The sequence below is a fragment of the Panthera tigris genome, chromosome F3, assembly GCF_018350195.1.
Source record: "Panthera tigris isolate Pti1 chromosome F3, P.tigris_Pti1_mat1.1, whole genome shotgun sequence".
Taxonomy (NCBI): domain Eukaryota; kingdom Metazoa; phylum Chordata; class Mammalia; order Carnivora; family Felidae; genus Panthera; species Panthera tigris.
The window spans coordinates 33,461,179-33,484,861 of record NC_056678.1 but is presented as its reverse complement, the minus strand read 5'-3'; the positions used below and the strand labels follow the sequence as shown (position 1 = coordinate 33,484,861).

Below are 23,683 nucleotides of genomic sequence, written 5' to 3'. Positions count from 1 at the left end.
TCGTTAGGTGGCTTGGATTTTTTTTTTCTCTTTTAAGACTCTTAAAATTGCCTCTTTGGAAGATTAACTAAAGATGCATTCATTGCCACCCACCAGCCCGGAAGTGAATTTCCATCAGTCACGAAATCTGGCCCTTAGTTGTGTCTTTGATTGCTCCCCTTAGCCAAGGATTTTATTTGCCACTTGCTGGAGAAGGACCCGAATGAACGGTACACCTGTGAGAAGGCCTTGAGGCACCCCTGGTGAGTGAGGATGGGGTGGGGTCTGGACCCTAGCACTTTTGGTTCCCCAGATGCCATGATGACTCATTCACATGGTGTATCCCCAGAGTTTGCTTGCCCTGAGCTCTTTACTCTTGCAGCATCCAAGGAGCATAGACTTGTCTATCCGGTCCAGCTAGAGATGCAAACAGCATTTAATGAAGTGGGTTCTGACCCAGACGTGGGGGCTGCATCATCTCATCAAGGGCAGGAGACAGACGCAACCAGGCTCTGTCATCAGTACTAGGATGCAGCCCTCAGTACCAGCTGTGCAAGAGGCACCGGGAAGAGGCAGCTGTGCCCTGTCCTTAAGAGAATCATCCCAAGTGAGGCGATTTGTGAGGAATCACAAAGCAACCAATCAGTAAACTGAGTAAATGAGGTCTTGAAACACTTTGTTTTCTCATGCGACACCCCTGCTCAAGATTCCCAGTAGCTCCCCACTTCCTACCACAGCAAGCCTAGATTCCTGTGCCTTTTCAGGTTTTCCCCATTCTGGCCTGACCCTTTACCTCCAACTTTATTTCCCCCAATTCCCGACACACCTCCTCTGTTCCAAAGAGGCCTAAGAGTTGCATTTCTCTTCCTGCCCTCCCCTACCCCATATACCAAGCTCTTTCCAACCTACACCTGGGGTCATACTATTTTCACCACCTAGAATGTCCTGCCTCTTGCCTTGTATGTAGCATCCTTGAGGACCAGAGCAGTTTCTGCCCTTCCCTGATGCCCTGGCTCCTGCAGGCCAGGTACCCCTCGTCACTTCTCTTTATCAATCACACAGCTTACATGAATGACTCTAGTTCGTGGCATGGAACAAGGCTCCACGCCTACACTGGAAAGCCCCAGGGATCAGGGCGACATCTGTTGCTACTCTGTGTCCCTAGTACCTAGAAAGTACTGCACCCATGGCAAATGTCTAAGGAACACGCAGAGATGGATGATGAGGGCAAGGGCAGCCTGTATTGGGTGGCCTCCTTCAAGAAGGCTTCCAGGAGGAGATGGGTTCCAAGCAAAGCTTTGAGCTAACAGAGAGGGACAACCCAAGCACCCTCTGACACAGGGGCTGGTAAGCCTTGTTTGTGAAAAGCTGGAGAGTCAGTATCTTAGGCTTAGCCGGCCATATCGTCTATACGGCAACTACTCAGTCTGCCCTTATCACCTGGAAGTAGCCATAGCTCATACCTGAATGAATGGGCACGTCTGTGTCCTAGTGAGACCTATTTACAGAAATGGGCAATGGGTAGATTTGGCCCACGGGCCATAGTTTGCCGACCCTGCTGTAAAGCAAGATTTTGGTTTTGCCAAAGCATTGCCCCCCTAATGACCTGCCCAGGGGGACAGAGGAGCCTGGTTCCAGCCCATTCCTACGGTGGGTCACTCTTCTTCTGAGTTCACTCAACTTAACTAGGACCTGCATGCACAGCTCCCTGCCCAGCTCCTGGATGAGTCCCATAATCACCCACTAGCCAGGTGTCCCTTCTATATCTACAGGATCAATGGAAACACAGCCCTCCACCGGGACATCTACCCATCAGTCAGTCTCCAGATCCAGAAGAACTTTGCCAAGAGCAAGTGGAGGGTAGGTCGCCCTTCCTGGGGAGGTAGCAGGCTCTTCTGGGCCACTGGAGGCTGAGCTGGGGCAGGGCTGGTGGAGGGGCTGTCCTTGGGGCTTCCTAGCAGACTCTGGAGCTCCCTGGACCCTCTCTGAAATGAGAAGTGGGCAAGTTTCAAGAGGCCACAGGGCAAAGGGAAAGTTTGAGCCCTGCAGCCCTCTGGGAGTGGAGGTGGCCAGAGGCTGCTCTTGTGTCTCTTCAGCAAGCCTTCAATGCAGCAGCTGTGGTGCATCACATGAGGAAGCTGCACATGAACTTGCACAGCCCAGGCATCCACCCAGAGGTGGAGAACAGGCCTCCCGTCACTCAAGCCTCAGAAGCCTCCAGACCCAGCTCCTCTGAGCTCACCATCACCGAGGCACCTGCCCTGGACCAGAGTGGCGCACTTCCTGCCCTGCCCCGGCTGCCCTGCCAGCACGGCCCCCGGACCGCTGCGCCCGGTGGCAGGTCCCTCAACTGCCTGGTCAATGGCTCGCTCCGCATCAGCAGCAGCCTGGTGCCCATGCAGCAGGGGCCCCTGGCCGCTGGGCCCTGTGGCTGCTGTTCTAGTTGCCTGAGCATCGGGAGCAAAGAGAAGTCCTCCTACTGCTCCGAACCCACACTCCTCAAAAAAGCTAACAGAAAACAGTACGTATTTTCAGCCAAAGACAGAGGCCTAGCCCTGCTCAGGCAAAGGGACTGAAAGACACTGACCAGAGGGAGGAGGCTCTGCAGGGTGGGAAGAGCTCTGGATCAGGGGTCAAGGGAAGCGCCTCCAGTCCTGTCCCTCCCACTAGCTGTGTGGCTGCTGACAGATCAGGCAACGTGTCTGTTTCTGGTTTGCTCATCTGTAAAATCCTACCCACCTGCGCAGCCTGCCTCACAAAGGTACTTAAAAGTTTAGTGAAGCAACAGGAATTATAAATGCCTGCAGAAAACTGGGCACGTGTGAGTGATGCGCACTAGATTCCTTGACTTTCCAGAACCGCTGTGTTGGGGGAGGAGGGGAGCTTCGGTGTCATCTTGGTCTTTTCGGCAAGGGCTCGTACTTTCCAAACCTGATAAAGGGAGGGCTGAGTGGATGCCACGGTCACGGGGAACCACCCAGATCTTCTTGCTTCCACAAATACTTCACAGCCTGCCGCCTCGTTTGCTTTCCAGGAACTACAAATCAGAGGTCATGGTGCCGGTTAAAGCCAGCGGCAGTTCCCACTGCCGGACGGGGCAGACTGGAGTCTGTCTCATCATGTGATCCCCGGAGTCCACGCCTGTGTCAATTTTCAGGTGAGGCGACCAGAGGTGGGAGGGCCAGGGCGGGGGGCTCGGGGAGGGTTTCTGGCCCAGAAGGAGAGCCCCAGCACAGGGTCTGAATGAAGGGGTCTGAGGGGCACCGGAAGCGGCAGGCCCAGCCCCACCCCGAACCCATTTCCTCTGCAGGAGAGTTGTCATCTCTTCTCTACCCTTCCAAACCCGGCATCCACCCTGCAGCGGGGAGGAAGGCGGAGCAAGCGGAGCAGGGCCTGGCAGGAGTGGTTTAGGGTCGGAAGCAGCACGCTGCCGCCCCGGGGCAGACCCTCACGGAAGGCCCAGCAGTGAGCCCCGAGGCGCGGAGGCCTCGTTGAAGCCGTGGGCAGGAGGGCGGCATCCACCCATTTCCAGGTCTCCCTGACCTGCCTGCTCTGCGCCCCCACACCCTGCGTGCCGTGGCTCCGTGCAGTGTACTAGGTAGCTCTTGCCCGGGTCTGTGTTGTTTGTGATGAAAAGCTTAATGGGCTGGCCAGGCTGTGTCACCTTCTCCGAGCAAAGCCATATGGAGCATCGACCCAGACTCCGGCTCAGCACACACTCGCTCCTGCCTGCCAGGCCTTTGTCCTCACGGCCAGAATGGGCTCATTAATGTAGTCGCTTGCCCATCTGCATGAATGACAGTCAGCTCTGTGGGCCACCCGTGAGCTCTCAAGTTCCCATCCTTGGCTTTAGGATTAGCTCCAACCGGGCTGAGACACAGCCAGCCTGCCCCCCGCTCACTTCTGAACCACCTCCCTCCCTGCCCCAGGCCCAAAGCAGCCCCACAGCCTCCAAGATGAAAAAGAAAGAAATCAATGATTAGGTACTGCGAGGAATCCTTATCCTGACCAAGACGCCCCACCCACACCCAATGAAGTACAAATTGGAAGTTGACGGTTTTCATTTCAGATGGTTAATTCTCATCCTGCTTCTGCTCTTCTTTCTCTCCCTGGAAATCGGGGACCTTATTCTTGTCCCTCCCTAGTTTTCTTGTACCCCGTGCCCTCCAGCTTCATGCTCGGTGTTGTGCTCAATAAAACGGACATATTTTTCTCTACGAGGCTTCATGTGGTTCTTCTCAAAGTCAGAATTGGCTCTGGGACTTCTGAGCCCGTGCCAGGTGGAGAGCCTGGGGTCTGGCAGGGTGGTGGCTGATGCAGACTGGGAGCATAAGGTATTCCAGGTACTTAATGACAGGAGTTTCGCGCAGACTCTGACTCCTCAGAACGACCCCCGGGGTAGGGTCTGTGCGAGCCCGAGCCGTCAGGCTCCAGCATCCATTCTCCTAATGACTGTGGTAGCCGATCATGAGTTTAAAGCCCAGCTCTGCCCTGCCCTCTGCCTCATCTGTGACCTTGGGGGTGGGGGTTACCCAGCCTGTGCCTTGGTTTCCTCACTTGTCAAATGGGAACAGCACCTACATCACGAGATAATGCACATGATGTCTCTCGTGCAGTGCTCAATAAGTAATTAACGTGATTGATAATAGTCAAAAAGTTAATGTAGGTAAAACGCCTAGCACATTGCACGGGCTGTGGTTAGCTCACTCACGTCACGCCTTTTCCATATGTGCCACACACACGCAGTTACCCGTCATCCATTTGCAACTTCTCTTTGAGATCCCAAGAGACACAGGTTCTGCCTCTGGAGCTGGGTGAATTTGGACACAATACTTCCCTTCTCTGGATTTCTATTTCCTCATCTGTAAATGAGAAACTGGATCGCTGCTCAAAGATGAAAATACTTGGTCTGGTCTCTCAAGGAAGGGATCCATTGGGTCCTGGGGCAAAGGGGTCCAGTCGCCCTAAGTTTGGGTGATGAGCAAGCTGTACTGAGCAAAGTGGGGCAGCCTATGCTTCCTACACCACCAGGCCTTGGGCTTGAGCAGGGGAGCACCCAGGACCTCCAAGTGCGGGACAGACACAAGTGACAAAGATTTACTTGATGGGGAGGCCATTTTCTGAAACTCTTTCAACCTCCAGACTTCTTTCCAAAGATTTTTATTGGGCTTTTAGTTTGTACATCACTGTTTGTTAAGATTTTGGGTTCGTCCAGGACTCAGCCTCAGTGGAGGATGAAGGGCATGCATGCTGCCCAGCCAAGCTCCCTGCACTTGAGAGCTCCCAGTCACAAAGGCACGGCCCGCCTCCACCCTCTCTGTCTCTCAAATGTAATTTCCCATCATCTCGGGCTCAGCTGCAGCCCAGAACAATCTTAACAGCTGCACACCAGGGGTGGACCACGCTGTGCTTTCGGCTGTATAAAAGTCTCCTGGAGCTGGAAAGCATTCCAACCCAGTCTGTCCTCCAAAAGTAAAGAGGGCAGACGGGCAGGGCCAGGGGCTGGAAGCCGGCACGTCACTTACAGGTGGCATAGTAGAGCACACGCCCATTGATGTGGTCGCGGATCTGTTCCACGTGCTTCTCCAGCCCCGTCAGGTCTGCCGAGCGAAGCTCGATGGCCTGGCTCCCCCGAAGCAGCTCCAACTCCATGTCTGAGGCAGATGGAACAGCGAGGGGAGGAGGCGCTGGTGAGATACCCAAAGACTCCAAACCCTTCTCTTCCCACCCGGTTGGCAGCAGCCACAGGTGAAATCACCTGTGGGGGAGCCTGGTCACTAAGGCAAGTTCTCTCCAGCCTCATGGCTCTCCACCCATACCCCACTCTAGAGAAACCAGACCCAGAAATCCCCTAGTCTCCCCCTCTGCTCTAGGCAGAGCAGTCGTCCCAGACTCATGAGGGAGGCCACTGGCACCAAGATTACCAACCTACCACTATTGGACTCAGACACTGCCATCCCACTAATGGTCCTCAGGTGGGCACCATGGCAAAAGCGCTGGCTGGGGGACCAGAATTCCTCCGCGCTTTCCCTCCCCCAAATACCACCCCAGATAAATCTAGTCCTCCCCGCCAGGTCTGTTCTGCACGCCGCCACCAGATCCTGCGGAGGATGTGGAGGACAGCCTGTCCCTCCTGTCACTGTCACCCTAGGAAAGAGGCCCCTCTACCACACTCCTGAGAGCTGGCACCCAGCATCAGCCTGAACTTTTCCAGGAATAAGGAGGGGGTACACTGCCTCACAGGGTTCCAACTTCAGGCAGCTCTAGCTGTTAAAAAAGGCTTCTCATGAAGCCAGAGTCTGACCACTTCTGGCCCCCGGCCGGTTGTCCCAGGTCTGTCTCCTAGGGGTGTGGGAATATATTTGCTCTGTCTCCCACATGGAAGTCGTTCAAATGTCTGAGGCCACGTCTTCTCAGATCAAATCTCCCTAGCTCCTTCACCCATTTTTCATCTGATACAATTATGGTCGCTTCTCTAAATCCCAGCCCTGCTCACCCTCCCTCTGATACGTGCAGGCTTTGTCAACATCCTTTCTGAGGATATAGTAGCCACCACCAAACACCAGCCGCCGGGTGAGATCCCACCAGCAGAGTGTAACAGGGGCATTACTGGGATGCCAGTCGGTCAGTGGGCACCCATATGGACCTTTGGGTTGATCAAGTATTGAAATTTTAGCAGCTGCTATTATGTGCCCTGGTCCCCTCCCCCAGAAGGCCCCTATGCATGATCTTCCCCCAAATCCCGCAATTAAAAGTAAATTCCTGAGGTGCCCGGGTGGCTCAGTAGGTTAAGCATCCAACTTAGGCTCAGTTCATAATCTAAAGGTTTGTGGGTTGGAGCGCCTGGGTGGCTCAGTCTGTTGAGCGTCTGACCTCAGCTCAGGTCATGATCTCGCGGTCCGGTCCGTGAGTTCAAGCCCTGCATCGGGCTCTGTGCTGACCGCTCAAGAGCCTGGAGCCTGTTTCGGATTCTGTGTCTCCCTCTTTCTCTCTGACCCTCCCCCATTCATGCTCTGTCTCTCTGTGTCTCAAAAATAAATAAATGTTAAAAAACAATTCAAAAAATAAATAAATAAATAAAGGTTTGTGGGTTTGAGCCCCGCGTCGGGCTCTGCGTGGACAGCTCGGAGCCGGAGCCTGTTTCGGATTCTGTGTCTCCCTCTCTCTCTGCCCTTCCCCCACTCATGCTCTGTCTCTCAAAAATGTATAAATGTTAAAAAAAATTAAAAAAAAAAAAGCAAACTCCTACAGACAGGTAAATGCTTGTTCCATTGCTACCACCTGGCCTTTTCCGGTTGGTAGACGCATGACCCACATCTGGAGGGCAGGACAGGTCTTGTGAGCATCTCTGCATTCCCCGCAGCCCCATCACTGTGCCTCATATTCCTAGGTGCTCAGGACTCCCTTCTGGTCTCACTCCCTTAGCACTGCTCGCTCTGACAAGGGTGGGCCTCAGAGACCTGGGGTTGGGACCAGCCTCCTGGGATGCCCAGGAGTCCGAGCCCCGGGACGGAACCCTCACCTTTCATCCTGTCCATCATCTCCATGGTCTCCCCAAACAGCTCCTCTGCCTCTGTCTTGACGCTCAGCATCCGGCTTCCCTGCTCCCCCAGCATAGGGCTACGACCCAACTGGTCCTTCAATTCGGCATATTTTTGCTTTATTCTCTCAAATCCCTGAAAAACGTGGAACAATCTCAGTGTCACCATCACCGCCACCCAAAGTTCTAAAGACCTTTGGCTAAAGCACTCGATAACATCCAGATCAACACACGGGCACGAGGTGCCTCCTGATACTCCCCAGAGGGTTGCTTTTGCCCAGGAAAATCCCTAGGCCACAAACTATACCTTAAATTCCTTCTGTATTTCCCTCCCTCCACCTGAGCTCCTGTCATTTCCTGCCTAACTTCCCGCACGGTGCCAGGCACTTAGTTGTCCCGTAGCAGCATATTTGGCTGCCTGCCACTATACTGGGACCATGAGAGCCAAAGTTCCTGGTATGCTGGAGACCCAGACCAGAGGCTCTCCGATCACCTCTCTGACATAATTCCAACAATGGTGGGACCCAGGTTAGGCTAAGTCAAAACTGCCTCTCTGGGCTGGGTAGCCACAAAGGGGACAAGTTCTGGACTGGGTACCAACAGACCTGCTTTGTAGGTGAGCTTTGGGCCCGGACAAAGTTACCTGTCCATCTGTAAATGGGGAGGGACTGGATAGATCATTCACAACACCCCTGACCAGCTCCCCAGAGGTGGCCCGAGGTAGAGTCCCAAAGCCCTTTCTGACGATTCTAGAATAACATGTTGGAATTGCTTTCGAGCCCAGGGTCTCACAAAGTGTACAGAGTCCTCTCCTGCTCAGGACCCTCACCCTGGCTGTGCTGCCTAGGATGAAGTCTGTCAGCTCGTACCTCCTGGGCGCTCAGCGCCTGCTGTTCAGCGCCTTCCGCGAGCTGCTGGGCCTGAGCTGCCTGTGCCCGCTGCTGCCTAGCCTGCAGGCGGAGCGCCTCCATCCGTGCTCGGAAGTCACCCAGCTGCTCCGTCATGCCGGCCACCAGTCTTTCCGCTGGCCCCAGCACCTGCTGAACCTTTGTGGGGAAAGGGGCACCCGGGTTGTGGTGGGTCTCACAAGCGGGGGCCTCGTCCTCCCCCTGCCCAACTCATCAGGCAGCGAAAACTCTCTCCAACCAGGATACCGCTGTTGTCCTCCCGCCGATCCTCTATTTGCCCCCTGACATCCAGGGCCCCTCCCTCTCCAGCTCAGCTGCCCCCCGCCCCCACTGCAGCCCAGAGCCCACCCCTGGCCATCTGCACCCAGCCACAGGACCAGAAAACCAAGGGCTCAAAGCTGGGCCCAGACGTCACCTCAGCAACCCTTTCCTGGATAAGCCGAAGGGAGCGGCTGGTGCCTTGCATGGTGTCCTGAGCCTCCTGCAGTGCCACTGTGCCCTGACGCAGGTTCCCCACCACATCCTCCACCTGGCCCTCCACCACGTGGGCTCGGCTCCTAGGGACCGAGGAACGGAGGAGAGTGGAGAGAGAAGGAGTGAGCAACAGTGAATGAATAGATGTGTGGCTCAACTCGTGCAGCAGTTCAAGAGAACATCCTTCCCAGCCCAGACTAATCGGGGAAGATTAATTCAGTAGCTTTTCCATCCCAAGGCCCCGCCAAGCAGACGTGGTATCAATGTGGGTGTTATGTCTGAGATACCCTTCGGGCAGTTTCCAATGTGGAAGACAGGGTCACGCGAGTAAAGTTTCCCGTGGATGCTGTTTATCACCTCACCATCCCCCCCACCACGGCAAGCACCCCTCCTGTCCCCCAGCCCTCTGCACCCCTCTGACGTGTACAGATTCTCTTCCCTCTTCCCGCAACCAAAGGAGTTGGGGAGCAAAGCAGCAGGCCAACCCTGGGCAGGGAGAAGCTCGGGGCCCAGGGCCATACCTGGCCTGCTCAGCCTCAGCCTGGAGCCTGCGAGCCCGAGCAATGTCCTTCTTGGTCTGGGACAGCACCAGGTCCACATTGGGTAGCCTGGCTGCGATGGCCTGGATCTCATTCATCTTCCGCAGGACGGTGGCGGAGTCTGTGGGCAGCCACAGGGCCAGCACGGCCTCGCTGACCTCCTGGATGGTGGCTGCATCAGTGTCAGGGTCTGGAAGACAAGCCGTCCATCAGACCGGGGGAGTCTAGCCCCCCAAAATGAGAGGTTTCTCCAGGCCGAGCAGCGCCATGGGAAGTGCCACGGTGACATCTCGGCCCCGGCCGCCCGTGGAGCTGCTGCGCCCTCTCAGGCGCACTCAGGTGCCCATTCTTGGTTTCCGGGAACGCTGCAGGAGGATGATTGTGGACACAGCTGTGGCAACTCCGTGTCTGGTGCCACAGGAAGCTGCAGGCTGGAGAGAAGGAGGTGGTGCCAGCCAGCTGGTACTGCACAATGCCTGGAGCACAAACATAATCAGCCCTAGACTGGGGAGAGCGGCCAGCAACTGGAACTGACTGCTTCCTTGGCAGTGAGACCCCTTCCACGTGCCCCTCCTCAGGCCAGAGTGCTCATTTTTGCAAAGGCAGAGAAAGATTGCCAGGTCTTTGCTCAAATGTCACCTTCCCGGGGAGGCCGCCCCTGGCCATCCGATCGAGAGTTGCAACCTTCACCTGTGCCAATGCCCCTTATCCTCCTTCTCTGCTTTATCTTTCTCCCTAGCATCTATTGCCTCCCACATGCCGAACCCTTAACTCATGTCTCTGGTTTTCTGTCTGTTACCCCACTAGAAGCTCCACGATGGCGGTGCCTGGGCATCATCTGTATCCCTGGCCCCTGCCGTGGTGCCTGGCCGCTGGAGGCACTTGGTGTTTGCAGAGTGAATGAATGACTAAAGGCCCTCCAGACCCAGTCCTCTCCTTTACTATTCAAGCAAACTGGGACAAGTCACATGGCTTCTCTAAGCTCAGTTTCCAGATCTGTGAAATGGAAATAAGGATCCTCAACCCGAAGGGACGAAATGAAACACTCAATCAGCAAGGGTCTTACAACCAACTCTGAGTCAGAGAATAAGGTCAGAAGTAGAAGTACTATCTCCTCCCTATGTCTCCCTTTCACTTTTACACATTCCAGGTACAGACGTGGTAGGAGAGGGGGCACCTGCCCACCCAGATGCTTTGTCCTGGGGCTTGGGGCCAGAATGTGGGCGACTGAGACTGCAAATCAAATCAGACTCAGTCCCTATCCTTACAGAGCTCAAAGCCTAGTGGGACAGACAAACACAGAACAAGGAAGGCCAGCCTGAGTGATGAGGTTGAGCACAGGGAGCTCAGACAGCCACTGGAGGAGCGCCTAACCCCATCTGATGGGTCCGGTGAGGGGGTGGTCAGGGGGGCTCCTGGAGAATGGGCCATCTAACGGATTCTTATAGGGGGAGTAGGAATGAGCCAGGTCAAGAGAGGTGGGACAGGGGAGCAATCCAGGAAGAAAAACATTAACAAAACTCTGTGTGTATGTGTGTGTGTGTGTGTGTGTGTTTAACAGTACAGCAAGCAACCTACAGTGTGGACAACAGAATGAGAAGAATCCCACCCACATTCCCTCCAAGCTGGATGCTCTTAGGCAGGTTACTTAACCTCCCTGTGCCTGGAGTCCCCTGCTACAAAGTGGTAGGCAGTCACAATTAAATAACGTAATACCTATGAGGCACTTAGACCAGTACCAGGCACTTAGTAAGAACTCAGTAAGCTGGAGCTATTTTTGTTAATTCCATTTGAAAACCTGGGAAAGACCACGGGTCCTCCTTCCTCCAGGGGCCTTCCACACACCCCACGCACCGACCCTATGCACAACAGCCACTGGTACCTGCACCTCCTACACAGTGCTCTAGAGGCCAAAACCCATTCCCATGGGCACTATGAGAACTGTCCTGGGCCCTTCACAGGTGCAGGCTTTCCCACACCCTGTGCCTTCTCCTTGCCCCTGATCCTGTCAAAGGACTTGACCTGAGGCACACGTATAACATAGAAAACAAAAGGGTCCCCTCAGCCCAGTGACTCCCTGCTTGTTCATGTGAGCCCAGGCTGCACCCCAAAGAGAGACTTCCTACTCACCTCCTACCCCCTAGCCAGGGCTGACACAATTCAGCCTTCACTGGGCTTGGCTTGGGGGAAGATCTTATCTATGAGTCTGAACTCCAAATTTTGGCCTGCTCCTTTGTCCAGGTTTCTTTTTTTTTTTAATGTTTATTTATTTTTGAGAGAGAGAAAGAGAGTGTGAGCAGGGGAGGGGCAGAAAGAGAGGGAGACAGAGGATCTGAAGCAGGTTCTGTGCTGAGAGCAGAGAGCCAGGGGCTCAAACTCATGAACTATGAGATCACGACCTGAGCTAAAGTCGGAGGCTAGTTACTCACTGAGCCACCAAGGCACCCCTGTCCATGTTTCTTGAGCACCATTTCCCTACAACCACTCTCTCCCATTCTGGGGTTCCCTGGGAGTCTGACTCTAGCCTGGCCTCAGGCAAGCCATGGCTCCCAACAGATCCTCCCTGCTTCTCTCCAACCTGCCTGTTTGGAGCAAAGGCATTTCAAGAGTAGCACGAAGAGGCCTGTTGTAACACCAAGCCCTCAGCTCATATTAACTGGGCTCCCAGCCAAGCAAATTCCCTGGCAGGGAACAGAAATCTAATAATATCAACTCATATTCCTGAGGCAACTTTAATTTTTCAAAGCACACTTTACATCAGTTACTAGATCCCCAGAATCAACGTGAAATACTACCATCCCAGCTCGCAGAAGTGAAAGGTGAGGCAAAGAGAAAAGCAACCTGCTCAAAGTCACAGTGCTATCCAGGAATCTTTCCACTCCCGGGGCACCAACAGAGGGGATCTGGTTCATTTAGTCATTCAACCAACACCGGGTGCTTTTCTGTGTCTGGCCTCATGCGGGGCGCCAGTGACACAGTGAATAAGACAGGCAGCCATCCCTGCCCTCCTGCAGTTTAGAGTCTAGTGGACAGACAGATAGTGCACCCCGAGACGAATGAATTCAACAACCACAGGCTCAGAGCAAAGCAATGAAGGTCAGACTCTGGGAGCGGTGGTGGGGGTTGGGGGGATTGGGAGTGGGTACCAGATGGGGTGGTCAGGAAAGCGCCTCTAGGGAGATGATATTTAAATTGAGACCATAAGGAATAGAATCAGCAGCCTTGGAAAGAGCATTCCAGGCAGAGAAAGAGCAAGTATAAGTCTCTGAGGTGGATAAGAGCCAGCCTGTTCAAGGATGGGCAGTGAGCAAAGCAGTGAAGACACGGCCACACCCGGGAGGTGAGCAGAGGCCACAGTAACTCCAAGAATGAGGGGAAGCCAGTGAGGGATTTGAAGCATTTTTTCAAAGATGTTTTAGGTTGTTCTGTTGAGAGTGAACTGTAAGGGAGCAGGGGTGGGGGAGGGAGAATAAGTGAAGGGCTGCGGCAGCCATCCAGGTGAGTGGTGGGCACCTGGCCCAGGTGGCCTGGAGGCCAGGGAAGGAGGCAGCCAGCTGCTGCGTCAGGGGCAGGGAATGGAGGGTCTAGGCCCCTCTCAGGCCGAAGGAGAGAAAGGGCCAGGCTCACCTGATAGGAAGTCTCGGACCTGCTGGATGAGGCGCCGTGTGTGTCTGACATCTTCCTCCATCTGGGAGCGGCTGGCGCTCACCTGGGTCTCCAGGCGCTGAGCGTCTGACTGCACCTTCGAGGCGGCCTCCTCTGCTGCCCTGATCTGCCAACACACGCCATGGGTCAGCAGCGATCAAGGCCCCAGGAGAGCCTCGAAGCAGCCCTCAGGGATTCCGTGGACACCCGCTACCCTAGATCTACCAGGGAAACATTTGTTGCTAACCTGGTTTGGCTCTGGAAAAAATGATGTAGGGTCAGGTAGAAAACACAACACAACAAAACAAAACCCTCAGAACATTGGCCCCAAACTCTACCTCTCTCTTGCTGTGGGGCCTCAGACAAGTCACCTAGCATCCCTGGGCTTTTGTCTCCTGGCTGTGAAATAAAAACTGACCTGCCCCAGGGATTCCATCCCCTTAGCCTTTCTCTACGTGTGCCCACCCCACCTTGGCTGCACCCACCATCTGCCTGGTCTGCTGGAGCTGGGTGTTGAAACCCTGCAGCTGCCTGGCCACCTGGCCCGCAGTCCGGAAGGCCCCACCCGCTTTGGGGAGGGCGCCTCTGCAGTGAGAGCCACATGCCGTGCCGTTGTCTCGGGGACACAGCTCTCCGGGGCACGCTCCTGGGGTACAGGCCGTCTGCCTGGAGCCCCCACAGAGCTGTGGAGAGAAGGAGACGTCAAAGAGGGTACCCAAGGCTCTTCAACAACCACTCCTGTCCCACACCCAAGAAACAAACCGCCAGACATCTCCATGGCAACCAGGCACCAGAAACTTGTTTCCTTGGCAACCACTGAGCACACCGTGAGGGGCCAAAGATTGGGATGGGCGGGGGAGTAGGGTAGGGTCACACTGCCCTCGTAGGAAAAGTATGGCAGCAGTTGGCGTGCGACAGGCTGGAGCAGGGAGATCCAAGAAGTGGGGCTCCATGCCATGAGTCACCTTGTTGATGGTGGGCATCAGATCAGGCAAGGAAGCCATCCCCAGGCTCAGGGCCGCGAGCTGGGGACCTCCGGCTCCCGTTCCTCCTCCCACCTGCCCCTCCAGCCTCTCTGCCTCTCTCCGGCTGTCCCTGAGCTGGAGGAGCAGGTGGGAGCCATCGGAGACCTGCTGAGCAGCCTGGGAGGACCGCTGGTAGGCTGCAGTCAGCACCCGGAAGGCCCCTGTGGGAAGACGAGGGGAGAACTGAGCCGCAGCTGGTCTTGGAGGCCCAGAGACGGAGGGCAAGCAAGAGCGGAGCCCAGGTGCAGTGTGGCGTGGCCGTGCATACCTAAAGGATCCGTACTGCTTATCCTTTCAAACTGTTCCTTCTTGCTCTGATATATAATGAGCAGGCGATTGAAGCTTCTGTCCAGATTCTCCAGGTCTCCCGGGAGGGACAAGGTCTCCTCCTCTAGGGCCAGATCGGGCTGCAGGCCCTGGAGAGTCCGCCTGAGATGGGAGAAGAGCTTCGGCTAAGATATGGGAAGGAGGCTGCCTCCCCAGAACCCGGCCAGCCCCTCGGAGAAACCTCTCTGAGTCAGGAAAAAGGCAACAGAATGCAGACCCCGCAGGCTGAGGAGAGCCAGCACAACCTGCCCCCCGCCCCCGTCCCTCGGCAGGCAGATCGCAGGAACCTCTCCTTCCCTGACCTGTGTGTCTCAACCTTCCTGAGCCTGCGCCACCTCCATAGCAGGCTTCCACGTGGAGCATCAATCACCCTAACCCGTTTCTCCTCAGCTCGCTGCAGGCTGGCTTCAGCCACCGCCTGTACCACCTGTATTGCCTGCTTGCTGGGCTCCCAAGTCTCTTCTCTGCAGCCCATGCCTCCCATGAGCACCCATAGCCGCGACCCACTGGTCATCTCCACCCAAAGGGGGTCAGGATCCATCAGCCCTGGCGCACAACCATTGAGTTTTCAGAGATTCCTCTCTCCCCATCTCCTTGGCTGGTCTACCAACCACAAACTGCCCCCCCCGCCCCGCCCCCACAAGCTTTGCATCCTTCACCTACGGGCTTTGCTCTGGCATAGAACATCTTTCCATGGGACACCCTTCCATGCCTGCATTTCCAGTCTACCAAATACCTATGGACTCACTACTGAATTTTGAGACTTAAGTCAATCACACACCTGGATGGCTCTGGGCACCGAGAAAGTCAACTAGTGCTTGGGGAATGCAAACTAATTATAGAAACTTCCAGAACCGAACCTTACAAGAAGACACCCCTGCTGGTAGGAAGGAGGTGTGGGTGGGACCGCTCCCATTCCAAAGGCAAATACAAGTTATTTTTAGAGCCCCTGCCTCTCCAATGCCCTGCACCAGGGTGACTAATCCAGAGCTGACTCTCTCCCACAGGCAGCACCGGGCACTTGAAAGAGCCCTGGGGCTCTTGCCTGCACTCTGAGTCCCAGCTCTGCCCCTCAGTGGCCACGTGACTCTGTCACATCCCCTATCTGTGCCTGTTCCCCCATCTGCAAAATGCAAGTAATAACACCCACCACCCCAACCTCATAGGAGTGTTGCAATAGTTCAAAAAAAGAGCATATGTGAAAATGCTCTGTAAACTGTAAAGGGCTGTACCAGTGGAAAGAAGGACCAGTGTGTGCCACTTATGTGAACCCGTGTGATGTAATTCCTCCAAGTGTTCGGCAGGGAAAGGGAAATTACCTGATGGAGAAAATGGCATTGGCCACCTGGGACACCTCCTGCTCGGTGACCGAGGCACTGGCGAGAATTGCTTGGATCTGCTCCATCTTGCTCTTTGCACCCATGATCCGGGCAGTCAGGCCAGGATCCTCCAGACCCAGCCCTGGCCACAGGCTGGCAGTGGCATTGCGCAGGCCGCTGAGGCGCAAGGCCTGCCCCCGGAGGTCAGCATCGTAGCTCTGGAAGCAAGGGTGGCAGGCCACACACACTGGATAGCGGTCACAGTAACCTCGTTGGCATTGGTCACAGCGGGGTCCGGTCAAGCCAGGGCGGCAGAGGCAGCGGCCCGAGGCCTTGTCACAGCCTGGGCCCTCTGTTCCCCGGAAGTCACAGTCACAGGCTAAGATGGGGAAAAAATGATGGTCAAGGTCGGGGGGTCAGGAAGATAAAGGCACCTTGTGGGGAGAGCCTGAAGCGGAGGCCTATCTTCAGGGCCTGTCTACGTGGCTTAGAATAATAGACCACCAAGGCCAGAACAAAATCAGGGCAATGCAAGCAATGAAAGCAAGCCCTTAATTTAGCACCTACTGTGCGCCAGGCACAGCTCTAAGTCAGACACTCACCCACTCACACATGAACTCGCTTTAACTTCGCAGCCACTCTGTGATAGAGTTAACCTCCCTTATTTTCCCATTTGTAGAGATGAAGCAACAAGGCACAGAGCTGTTAAGTATAATGTGCCCTCAGGAAACCGAGGCCTTGCCGAAAACCACCCACACCAAGTCACTCGGCAGGGCAGAGGCCACGCTGAGACCAGAGTTGGGTCTGGGCGCTCCAAGTCCCATGCTCTTGTGGCTGCTTGTCAAACTGACTCTACGGAAATTTAGACCTTTCCCTCAAGACTCACTTTCTCCATCTAGGAGGGAACCCCTCCCCTTCCTGCCCCTGCCCCGGAGAGGGCTTCTAGGAAATGCTTTCTCTGGGAAGTGGGGGGCAAAGCAACCCTCCTGTCGTGGAGACAGGGGGGTGGCCTGACGTCAGCCGGCCCTGGGGTTGGGAGGCTAAGTGGGCTGGCTGGCTGGAGCAGTTGTGGGGAACCTGTGCTCTCACAGAGCTGCCAGGACCCACACCACCTGTCCAGTATGAGATGTCCTCCCCTACCACAGACCCACCCACCGGCCCTCCACCAGGAGCCCGCCCAAGCGCACCCCCCCCCCCCGTTGCCTCAGCATCGCCCCTCTCAGGAAGCACCCACCACGGCATCCTGTGCCTGTGTCTCCATAGGTCCGGTCAGGACACTGGCGGAGGGCTGCAGCGTCGCAGGTCAGGCCACCGAACCCTTCTCGACAGGGGCACTGCCCTGTGAACTGTGAGGGAGAGCATTGTGAGGGGACCTCCCTCGCAGGCCTGGCCTTGCCCTGGAATGGGGGGCCGTGTGCCAGATCCCTGGTCAGCACACAGAGCCCGGGACTGCCTACAGAGCGAGTGTGCCCCCCAAAACAATGGCTCCCATTCAAAGACAAGCTCTGAAGGCAAGGCCCCCGAATGGCCCTGCAGAAGGTGTGACGAATCTGGCATTGCAGAAGCCTCAGAGTCACAGAGGGAGAGAGGATGGGGACAGAACCAGACCAGTCTGACTTCGGAAAGACCAGAAGGGCAGCGCTGGGGGGAGACAGAGGCTGGTGGGCAAGACCCCTTTCCTCCTCGTACCTGGTTGCACTGGGGGCTGAGGGAGTTGTGAGGGTCACAGGCACACGGCTCACAGCCCCGACCGCTGGCCAGCTTCCAGTGGTAGGGAGCGCACTGGTCACATTTGGGGCCCACCACGTGGGGCAGACACAGGCAGTGCCCGCTCTCCTCATCACACGGCATGTCCCGGCGAGACCCCAGGATGTTGCAGTCACAGCCTGCAGGAGGGAGGGGAACTGAGCTCACAAGACAACCAAAATGCACCCCTAGGGGACACACATCAGGGAGAGAACCCAACCCAGGAAAAGAACCAGGCAGGGTCGTTCTTTCCAGAGAACCTGCCTGCCTGACTCACGAGGCCACTGCACTTTCCTCCCTGGCACCAGGCAGCTTGGCCACCCACCCTCCAACTCCCTCCGGGTGGCCTACTCCGTCCCACCTTCTAACCTGGGCCTGTGCTGCCACCTGCTGGAGGCCCATGGCACAGCATCCGGCACACACCACGGAGAGGCAAATCATGACTCTGGTGGCCGGTGCAATCTTCCCCGTGATATCCCAGACTGGGTCCCCCTACTCACGGTGGCAACCCTGTGGGTTAGCATAGGTGAGTCCTGTAAATCCCGGCTTGCACAGGTCACAGCGCTCCCCCTGCACATGCTCCTTGCACACGCACTGCCCAGTCACTGGGTCACAGGGAACGCCCGGCACTGCCCCATCGGGATCACACTCGCAGGCTGAGAGACAGAAGCAGCCACCACAGCAAGAAGAAAGAAGAAAAGCAGAAAGTTCAGAGCAGACTGTAGAAGCCAGACTGCCTGGTTCAAACCTTTATTCCAGCACGTACTGGCTTACAACCTTACAACCTTAGTCAAGTTACTTGAGCCCCCTGTGCCTCAGTTTCCTCATCTGTAAAATGGGGATAATTATACAAGGCTCATGGGTTTCCTGTGAGAAACAACTGAGTAAATGAAAAGCTGGTAGACAGCGCTTGGCGCACGTTAAGTACTATAGAAGTTTTTGTTGTCGTTGTTTGCCGAACGACTACTATATGCCAAGCGCTGAGCTGTGCACGCATGCATGTTGCCTTATGAAATCCTCAGGATAACCCTGAGGTTACTCAAGGCCACACAGCAAGCAACTGCAGGAAACAGAAGTCAACTCTTTCCATAAATAATATCAACAGGAAGTGAACTAGCTTTCTTCAACTCCCACACCTAGACCTCTCGGCAAGCCTTTCAGCATGCAGATTCTTCCTTCGTCTAAAAAGTCTGGTGATTAACCCCGCCTGATTCAGATTGCTTCAGTCCATTTTGCTCTCTCTCGTGTACAAACTCACTGGCCCCTGTGAACGTGCTAAGTCACTCCTGGGAGTTTGGTGCATACGTTCATTCACCAAACATTTGCTCAGCACCAGCCATGTGCCTGTCATTGCACGAGGGCCCAAGGATATGAGACACAACCTTTGCCACAGAGGAGTTCTCGATATTGGGGGACATGGAAAAATACGGAGCAAACCGCGATACAACATGGTAAAGGCAATAGCATGTATACGGACGAAGTACTTATTCTGCCTTTTCCAGGTATGATTCACATTGCCAAACAGTGTGTGTGTTTCTCGACAGCAGGAACTATATCTTATATTTACTTTTGTCCCTCCTGTGTCCAAAATAAGGGCTACATAGGGGCGCCTGGGTGGCTCAGTTGGTTAAGCATCTGATTTCCACTCAGGTCATGATCTCGCCGTTTGTGAGTTCGAGCCCTGCATCGAGCCGTGTACTGACAGCTCGGAGCCTAGAGCTGCTTCACATTCTGTGTCTCCCTCTCTCTGCCCCTCCCCTGTTCACGCTCTGTCCCTCTCTCTCAAAAATAAATGAACATTAAACAATTTTTTTAATTAAAAAAAATCAGGGCTACATAACGATTGATTGACCGATGGATTGATGGTCCAGAGAGGCAAACTGATTTGCTTAGACGTGCCCAGCTAAGTTAAAACAACTCCCCACGAGTTCTGGCAAACAATGAAGTCTTCACGCTTCCTGAGGGCTTGTGTGTCCCCAGGGACACGTGCTCCGTCGTACCCAGAGAGGATGGGGAGTAACAGGCAGATGATACGCTAGGTCCCCAGAGCCCCTACTCACGGATACAGGTCTCTTGAATGGGAGCTCCAGGACGCCGGTTGCGGAAATAGTGCAGCTGACACCGCTCACAGTTCTTGCCCTCGGTGTGGTCCCGGCAGTCGTCACACACACCTCCGTGCGCCCCCTGGCTAGCGGCGAACACAGCTGGGTCGAAGTGACAGGTCTCAGAGTGCCCGTTGCAGTCGCACGCTGCAAAAGGACATTCCCAGGGCTGACCGTAGGCCAGCACCACCACCATCCACAAAGCATATGCCACGCTAATGCACTAGCGTCTCTTGCAACTCTGCAAGATGTTCAGGTTCAGAAAATGGGGAAACTGAGGCCCGAGGAGCCTTGTGTGACTTATTTAAGGTTATATGGCCAGTAAGAAAGCAGAGCAGGGTAAGAATTCAGGCCTCTTAACTCCCAATGTGGAGACTCACCTGAGAATAATGTCTGCGTTGGGCCAGAGAGAGAGACCTTTGAATGGTCCACCCCAACCCCACCTCCCCACCCCGACTGCCACCGCGGATCTCCTCCTGGGCCACTGCCTCTCTCTGGGCTGGGGATCCTTCTTTCCCTCCCTTGTGCAGAGAAAGGCCCTGACTGCAGGGGCTCCTGTGAAGCAGGGAACCAGATAAGTCCTACACAGGACAACACCAGTGGAGGACACAGAAGATAGAGGATCTGAGGTTACCATGAAGCCATGTGGCATGAGAAGCAAGGACCAGCCTTGGTCCCTTCAGGCCTGGCTGAGGAAAAAAGTCTGGGGAGGCAGAGGGCAGGTGCAACCTAAACTCTCTCCATCCGCACAGAGCAAGGAGAGCTTACGTTGCAGGGGTGCGATTAAGGTTAAACTTAAATAATAAAGAATAGATTCTCCCTGTGTCCCAGGTGAGATCACTGAGGCCCAGAGGGGCCAGCACCCCAGCCAGTCACTACAGGGGAGGAGGTGAGTTCTGGACCATACGTTGGCATTCATGGGGGTCCTGGTCATCTGCAGGTCTCCAGGGCCGATTGTTGTAGAAGGGCGCACAGCGTTCACAATTGGGGCCGGCGGTGTTGTGTTGACAGACACAGATATCGTGGACCTGGAAAGGGGGCCACCAGCCATCAGGAATAATCATCAGAGGGATGTCCCAGAAATGGACCTGCCCTCTACCCACCCCACCCCCACCACCACTCAGGGTCCAGCTCAGACCCCACCTCCTCCAGACTTCACTCGGCTCCAGTGACACTCTCAGCCGCCTGCTTGTGTGCTGGTGTGTGTGTGTGTGTGTGTGTGTGTGTGTGTGTGTGTGTGTGCGCGCGCGCGCACATGCTCAGATGCATGTACCTGCCCTCCTATTCTAACTAGGTATTTAAAAAGCTCATTCTTTGCCCTTGAACATCCCCGTGATGCCCAGTCCAAAGCAGCACTGGAAGGTGCCCAGACACCCTTACTGGTAAACTATGGTTCTGGAAGCTTGTGGGCCCTCTGCAGACTTATATTCCAGCAATCTTTGCCTGTGGCTGATTGTCTAATGGGACTGCTATGATGAATTGTTACCAGACTTATTAAGATATAAAAATAGAATAGCTATTGTGTGCTCATTGTCTTCCAAATTAAGCCCCACACCCTCAGCCTGGCATTAAAGACTCCTACCATGTCTGCTTCATCTTTATTTCCCACTTGGAACAGCACAGCCAAGCTGAACCTCCAGCCGCGTCCTGTCCAAGCCCTGCTTTCCCCCACCTCTTAGCCTTTACTGATGTTTTTCTTCCTGCTTGGAATTCTCTTCCTTCTCTGGTCACCAGTAAGATCCTGCCAGCTAGAATGGCACCTTCTTCACCAGGCCTCCCTGGTTCCCCTAATTCCGTGGATCTCAACCCTGGGTGCAACTCCAGAATCACGTGGGAAGCTTTTTTAGAACTACCATTGCCAGGCCCAACTCGATCCAGATCTCAAGGACAAGGCCCAGGCATTGGTACTTTTTAAAGTGGTGATTCCACTGTGCAGCCAGAGTTGAGAGCCCCTGGGGCTGGTGTGCCCTATCCCGCCCCTACCTCCCACAGCATATTGTATTCCTCATCTATCAGCAATCCTGTTCTGCCTGGGTTCTGCTCATTTGTCTCCAGGCCCTAATAGATGACACATTCCTGGAGCTGGTGTCCCTCTGGCCAACTCTGCAGCCCTGGGTAGAGGCTGGCCCAGAAGTGGGAAGGATGCAGCTGGCCAGAGCTCTTTTCACCTGTATTTCCCTCTAGGCCCTTCTACATGATTTCCTAGTGCCCCTCCATCACTAGAGTAAATGAGCTCCCATACGTTAATAGAAGAGCTGAAGCTCCAAAGAATAGAAATGACAGCTTCTTCTGCTTCTGAGCGCAAAGTTGTCACTCTACGGATGCTTCCCGTGTGTGGTTTCACAGCAAACCCCCCAGGGTTGCTGGTGAAGTTGGAGCTTCCCTCTCCCATCCCTGATGCATCCATCTGACTCATTAGTCAGATGGTCTGGGGTACGCTTAGCATCCACGTTAGACTCTGTTCTCTCTCACCTTCCCTATATCTCGCCACTAGATGGGACTCTAGAGTCCCCAAACCAGTGGCTCTCCACCCTGGCAGTGCTGAGAATCACCTGGGAGCTTTAAAAACCGATAATAAACTTGGAGTATCTGAGGATGGAGGTCTGGGCACTTTCTTTTTTTTTTTTTTTAGCTCCCCAGGAAGTTAAAACGTGTAGCCAGGATTAAGCAGCATCACCTTAAGTGCCAGGCAAGACCCACAGATTTGCTTATGTGTAACTGAAAAACAAACCATTACAAACCATAAGGCTGGCTTCGAGAAGTGCTACAAAATTCTGATCTTTGAAATAATAATTAGACTCTTTTTCAGTGTTGCTAAAAGGTTAAATACCCAAGTTTTAAATTCAGTGCCCTCCTTGTTTTATAGGTGCCCCAAGAATGTCCTCAGTCTCCTTTGGTCTTGCTCTCTCCCCTCAGCCCTTCCCACCCAGGGCTGTCACCTGCACAGCAGTAGAGGGGCTGGAAGAGGCTCCAGGTTTAGGGGCACAGCGGTCAGCGTGGCCATGACAGAAGCAGCTCCCCTGTAGACGCAACTGGGACACTGCATAGTAGGCGCTGGGGGCGTGGTAGCCTCTCTGGGGCACAGGGGCCAGCCTGGTGAAGTTGATTCTCAAGTTTGTGATTTCCCCCAGCTCTGAGAGGGGGAAAACAACACAGAGGGAGGGGATTGGGGAAGGGAAAATGAAGAAAGGAAGTTAGAGGCAAATAGTCTCCTAGGGCAGGACAGATAAGGAAAGAAATTCTGATCTCACCATCTGGTCTTCCCTGCCTCCATTAGGTTGGTTATATGAGGGGCCATCCTCCTCAGCCCTCAACCCTCCCAAGCAGGAAAGACCCCTGCACTCCAACCCAGGCCTCCTGAGTCTACCACAGAGCCTGATGGAATAAGCAGGGTGAGTATTAAATCCAACCATATTGACAGAAATAGGAAAGACCAGGCAATTTCTATGTCCCAAGTTCCAACCAACCAACCATGGCAAGTCCCAAGTTCCAAGTTTTGTTCCCCACCCGCAGTGGGGAGAAGTTACCACACTGACCTTGAATTTTTTGACTTTGAGTTGCTGGAATCCCAGATGCTAAATCCATGATGTTAAGTTGAACCTACAGAGAGACGGAAAGGGAAGGCCTGTGGAAGAGGTAAATGGGGTGCCCCCAACGCCCCTTTCCACCAATGTTGCACCCCCATCAGACTGCTCTGAGGCCCTTCTCACCTCGAACCTGAGTAGACCATGGATGTGAGGGCTGCCAGCTGCACTGAGGGAGCCAGATGGTCACTGGGCCCTAAATGTGTGTGTGTGTGTGTGTGTGTGTGTGTGTGTGTGTGGACAACCACACCTCTCCATTTAAAAATACAGATATCCCAAGAATTTCCTGATTTCCTTGGGTCAAAAATAATGGTGAGATATATAATGTGCACATGAGGGTTTAGGGAATATTAATTTTCCAAACACCTAGGATGAATGAGAAGGTCCAGGGCCCAAGGATTCATGGATGTGGTAACCACACTCTAGACAACCCCAATTTTAACTATGCTTTTCCTCTTTAATAAAAACCATTCAGGGTCACCTGGGTTGAGCGTC

At 54.6% G+C, this 23,683-nt stretch overlaps 2 protein-coding genes across 15 annotated transcripts in view; one reads left to right on the top strand and one right to left on the bottom strand.

Moving 5' to 3' along the window:
• The window catches only part of CAMK1G (calcium/calmodulin dependent protein kinase IG), a 29,364-nt gene extending 25,187 nt beyond the window's left edge, over nt 1–4,177 (top strand). For 2 of the 3 annotated variants that reach the window (XM_042975971.1, XM_042975972.1), the window contains 5 exons: nt 164–242; nt 1,752–1,839; nt 2,076–2,500; nt 2,990–3,136; nt 3,290–4,177. In XM_042975971.1, the coding sequence (XP_042831905.1) occupies nt 164–242; nt 1,752–1,839; nt 2,076–2,500; nt 2,990–3,104 (707 nt within the window). In that variant the 3' untranslated portion in view covers nt 3,105–3,136; nt 3,290–4,177. The remainder of the gene's footprint in view (nt 1–163; nt 243–1,751; nt 1,840–2,075; nt 2,501–2,989; nt 3,137–3,289) is intronic. The other variant, XM_042975970.1, reaches the window with a different exon arrangement.
• Nucleotides 4,178–5,121: 944 nt separating this feature from the next.
• Nucleotides 5,122–23,683, bottom strand: part of LAMB3 (laminin subunit beta 3) — a 164,289-nt gene continuing 145,727 nt past the window's right edge. For all 12 annotated transcript variants that reach the window (XM_042976615.1, XM_042976611.1, XM_042976608.1 and 9 more), the window contains 17 exons: nt 23,141–23,204; nt 22,544–22,737; nt 20,512–20,632; nt 19,563–19,751; nt 18,003–18,158; nt 17,446–17,642; nt 16,991–17,102; nt 15,757–16,135; nt 14,379–14,539; nt 14,051–14,271; nt 13,571–13,768; nt 13,068–13,212; nt 9,423–9,630; nt 8,843–8,984; nt 8,389–8,565; nt 7,502–7,655; nt 5,122–5,633 (listed from right to left, as the gene is read on the bottom strand). In XM_042976615.1, coding sequence (XP_042832549.1) covers nt 5,497–5,633; nt 7,502–7,655; nt 8,389–8,565; nt 8,843–8,984; nt 9,423–9,630; nt 13,068–13,212; nt 13,571–13,768; nt 14,051–14,271; nt 14,379–14,539; nt 15,757–16,135; nt 16,991–17,102; nt 17,446–17,642; nt 18,003–18,158; nt 19,563–19,751; nt 20,512–20,632; nt 22,544–22,737; nt 23,141–23,204 — 2,955 coding nt within the window. In that variant the 3' untranslated portion in view covers nt 5,122–5,496. The remainder of the gene's footprint in view (nt 5,634–7,501; nt 7,656–8,388; nt 8,566–8,842; nt 8,985–9,422; nt 9,631–13,067; nt 13,213–13,570; nt 13,769–14,050; nt 14,272–14,378; nt 14,540–15,756; nt 16,136–16,990; nt 17,103–17,445; nt 17,643–18,002; nt 18,159–19,562; nt 19,752–20,511; nt 20,633–22,543; nt 22,738–23,140; nt 23,205–23,683) is intronic.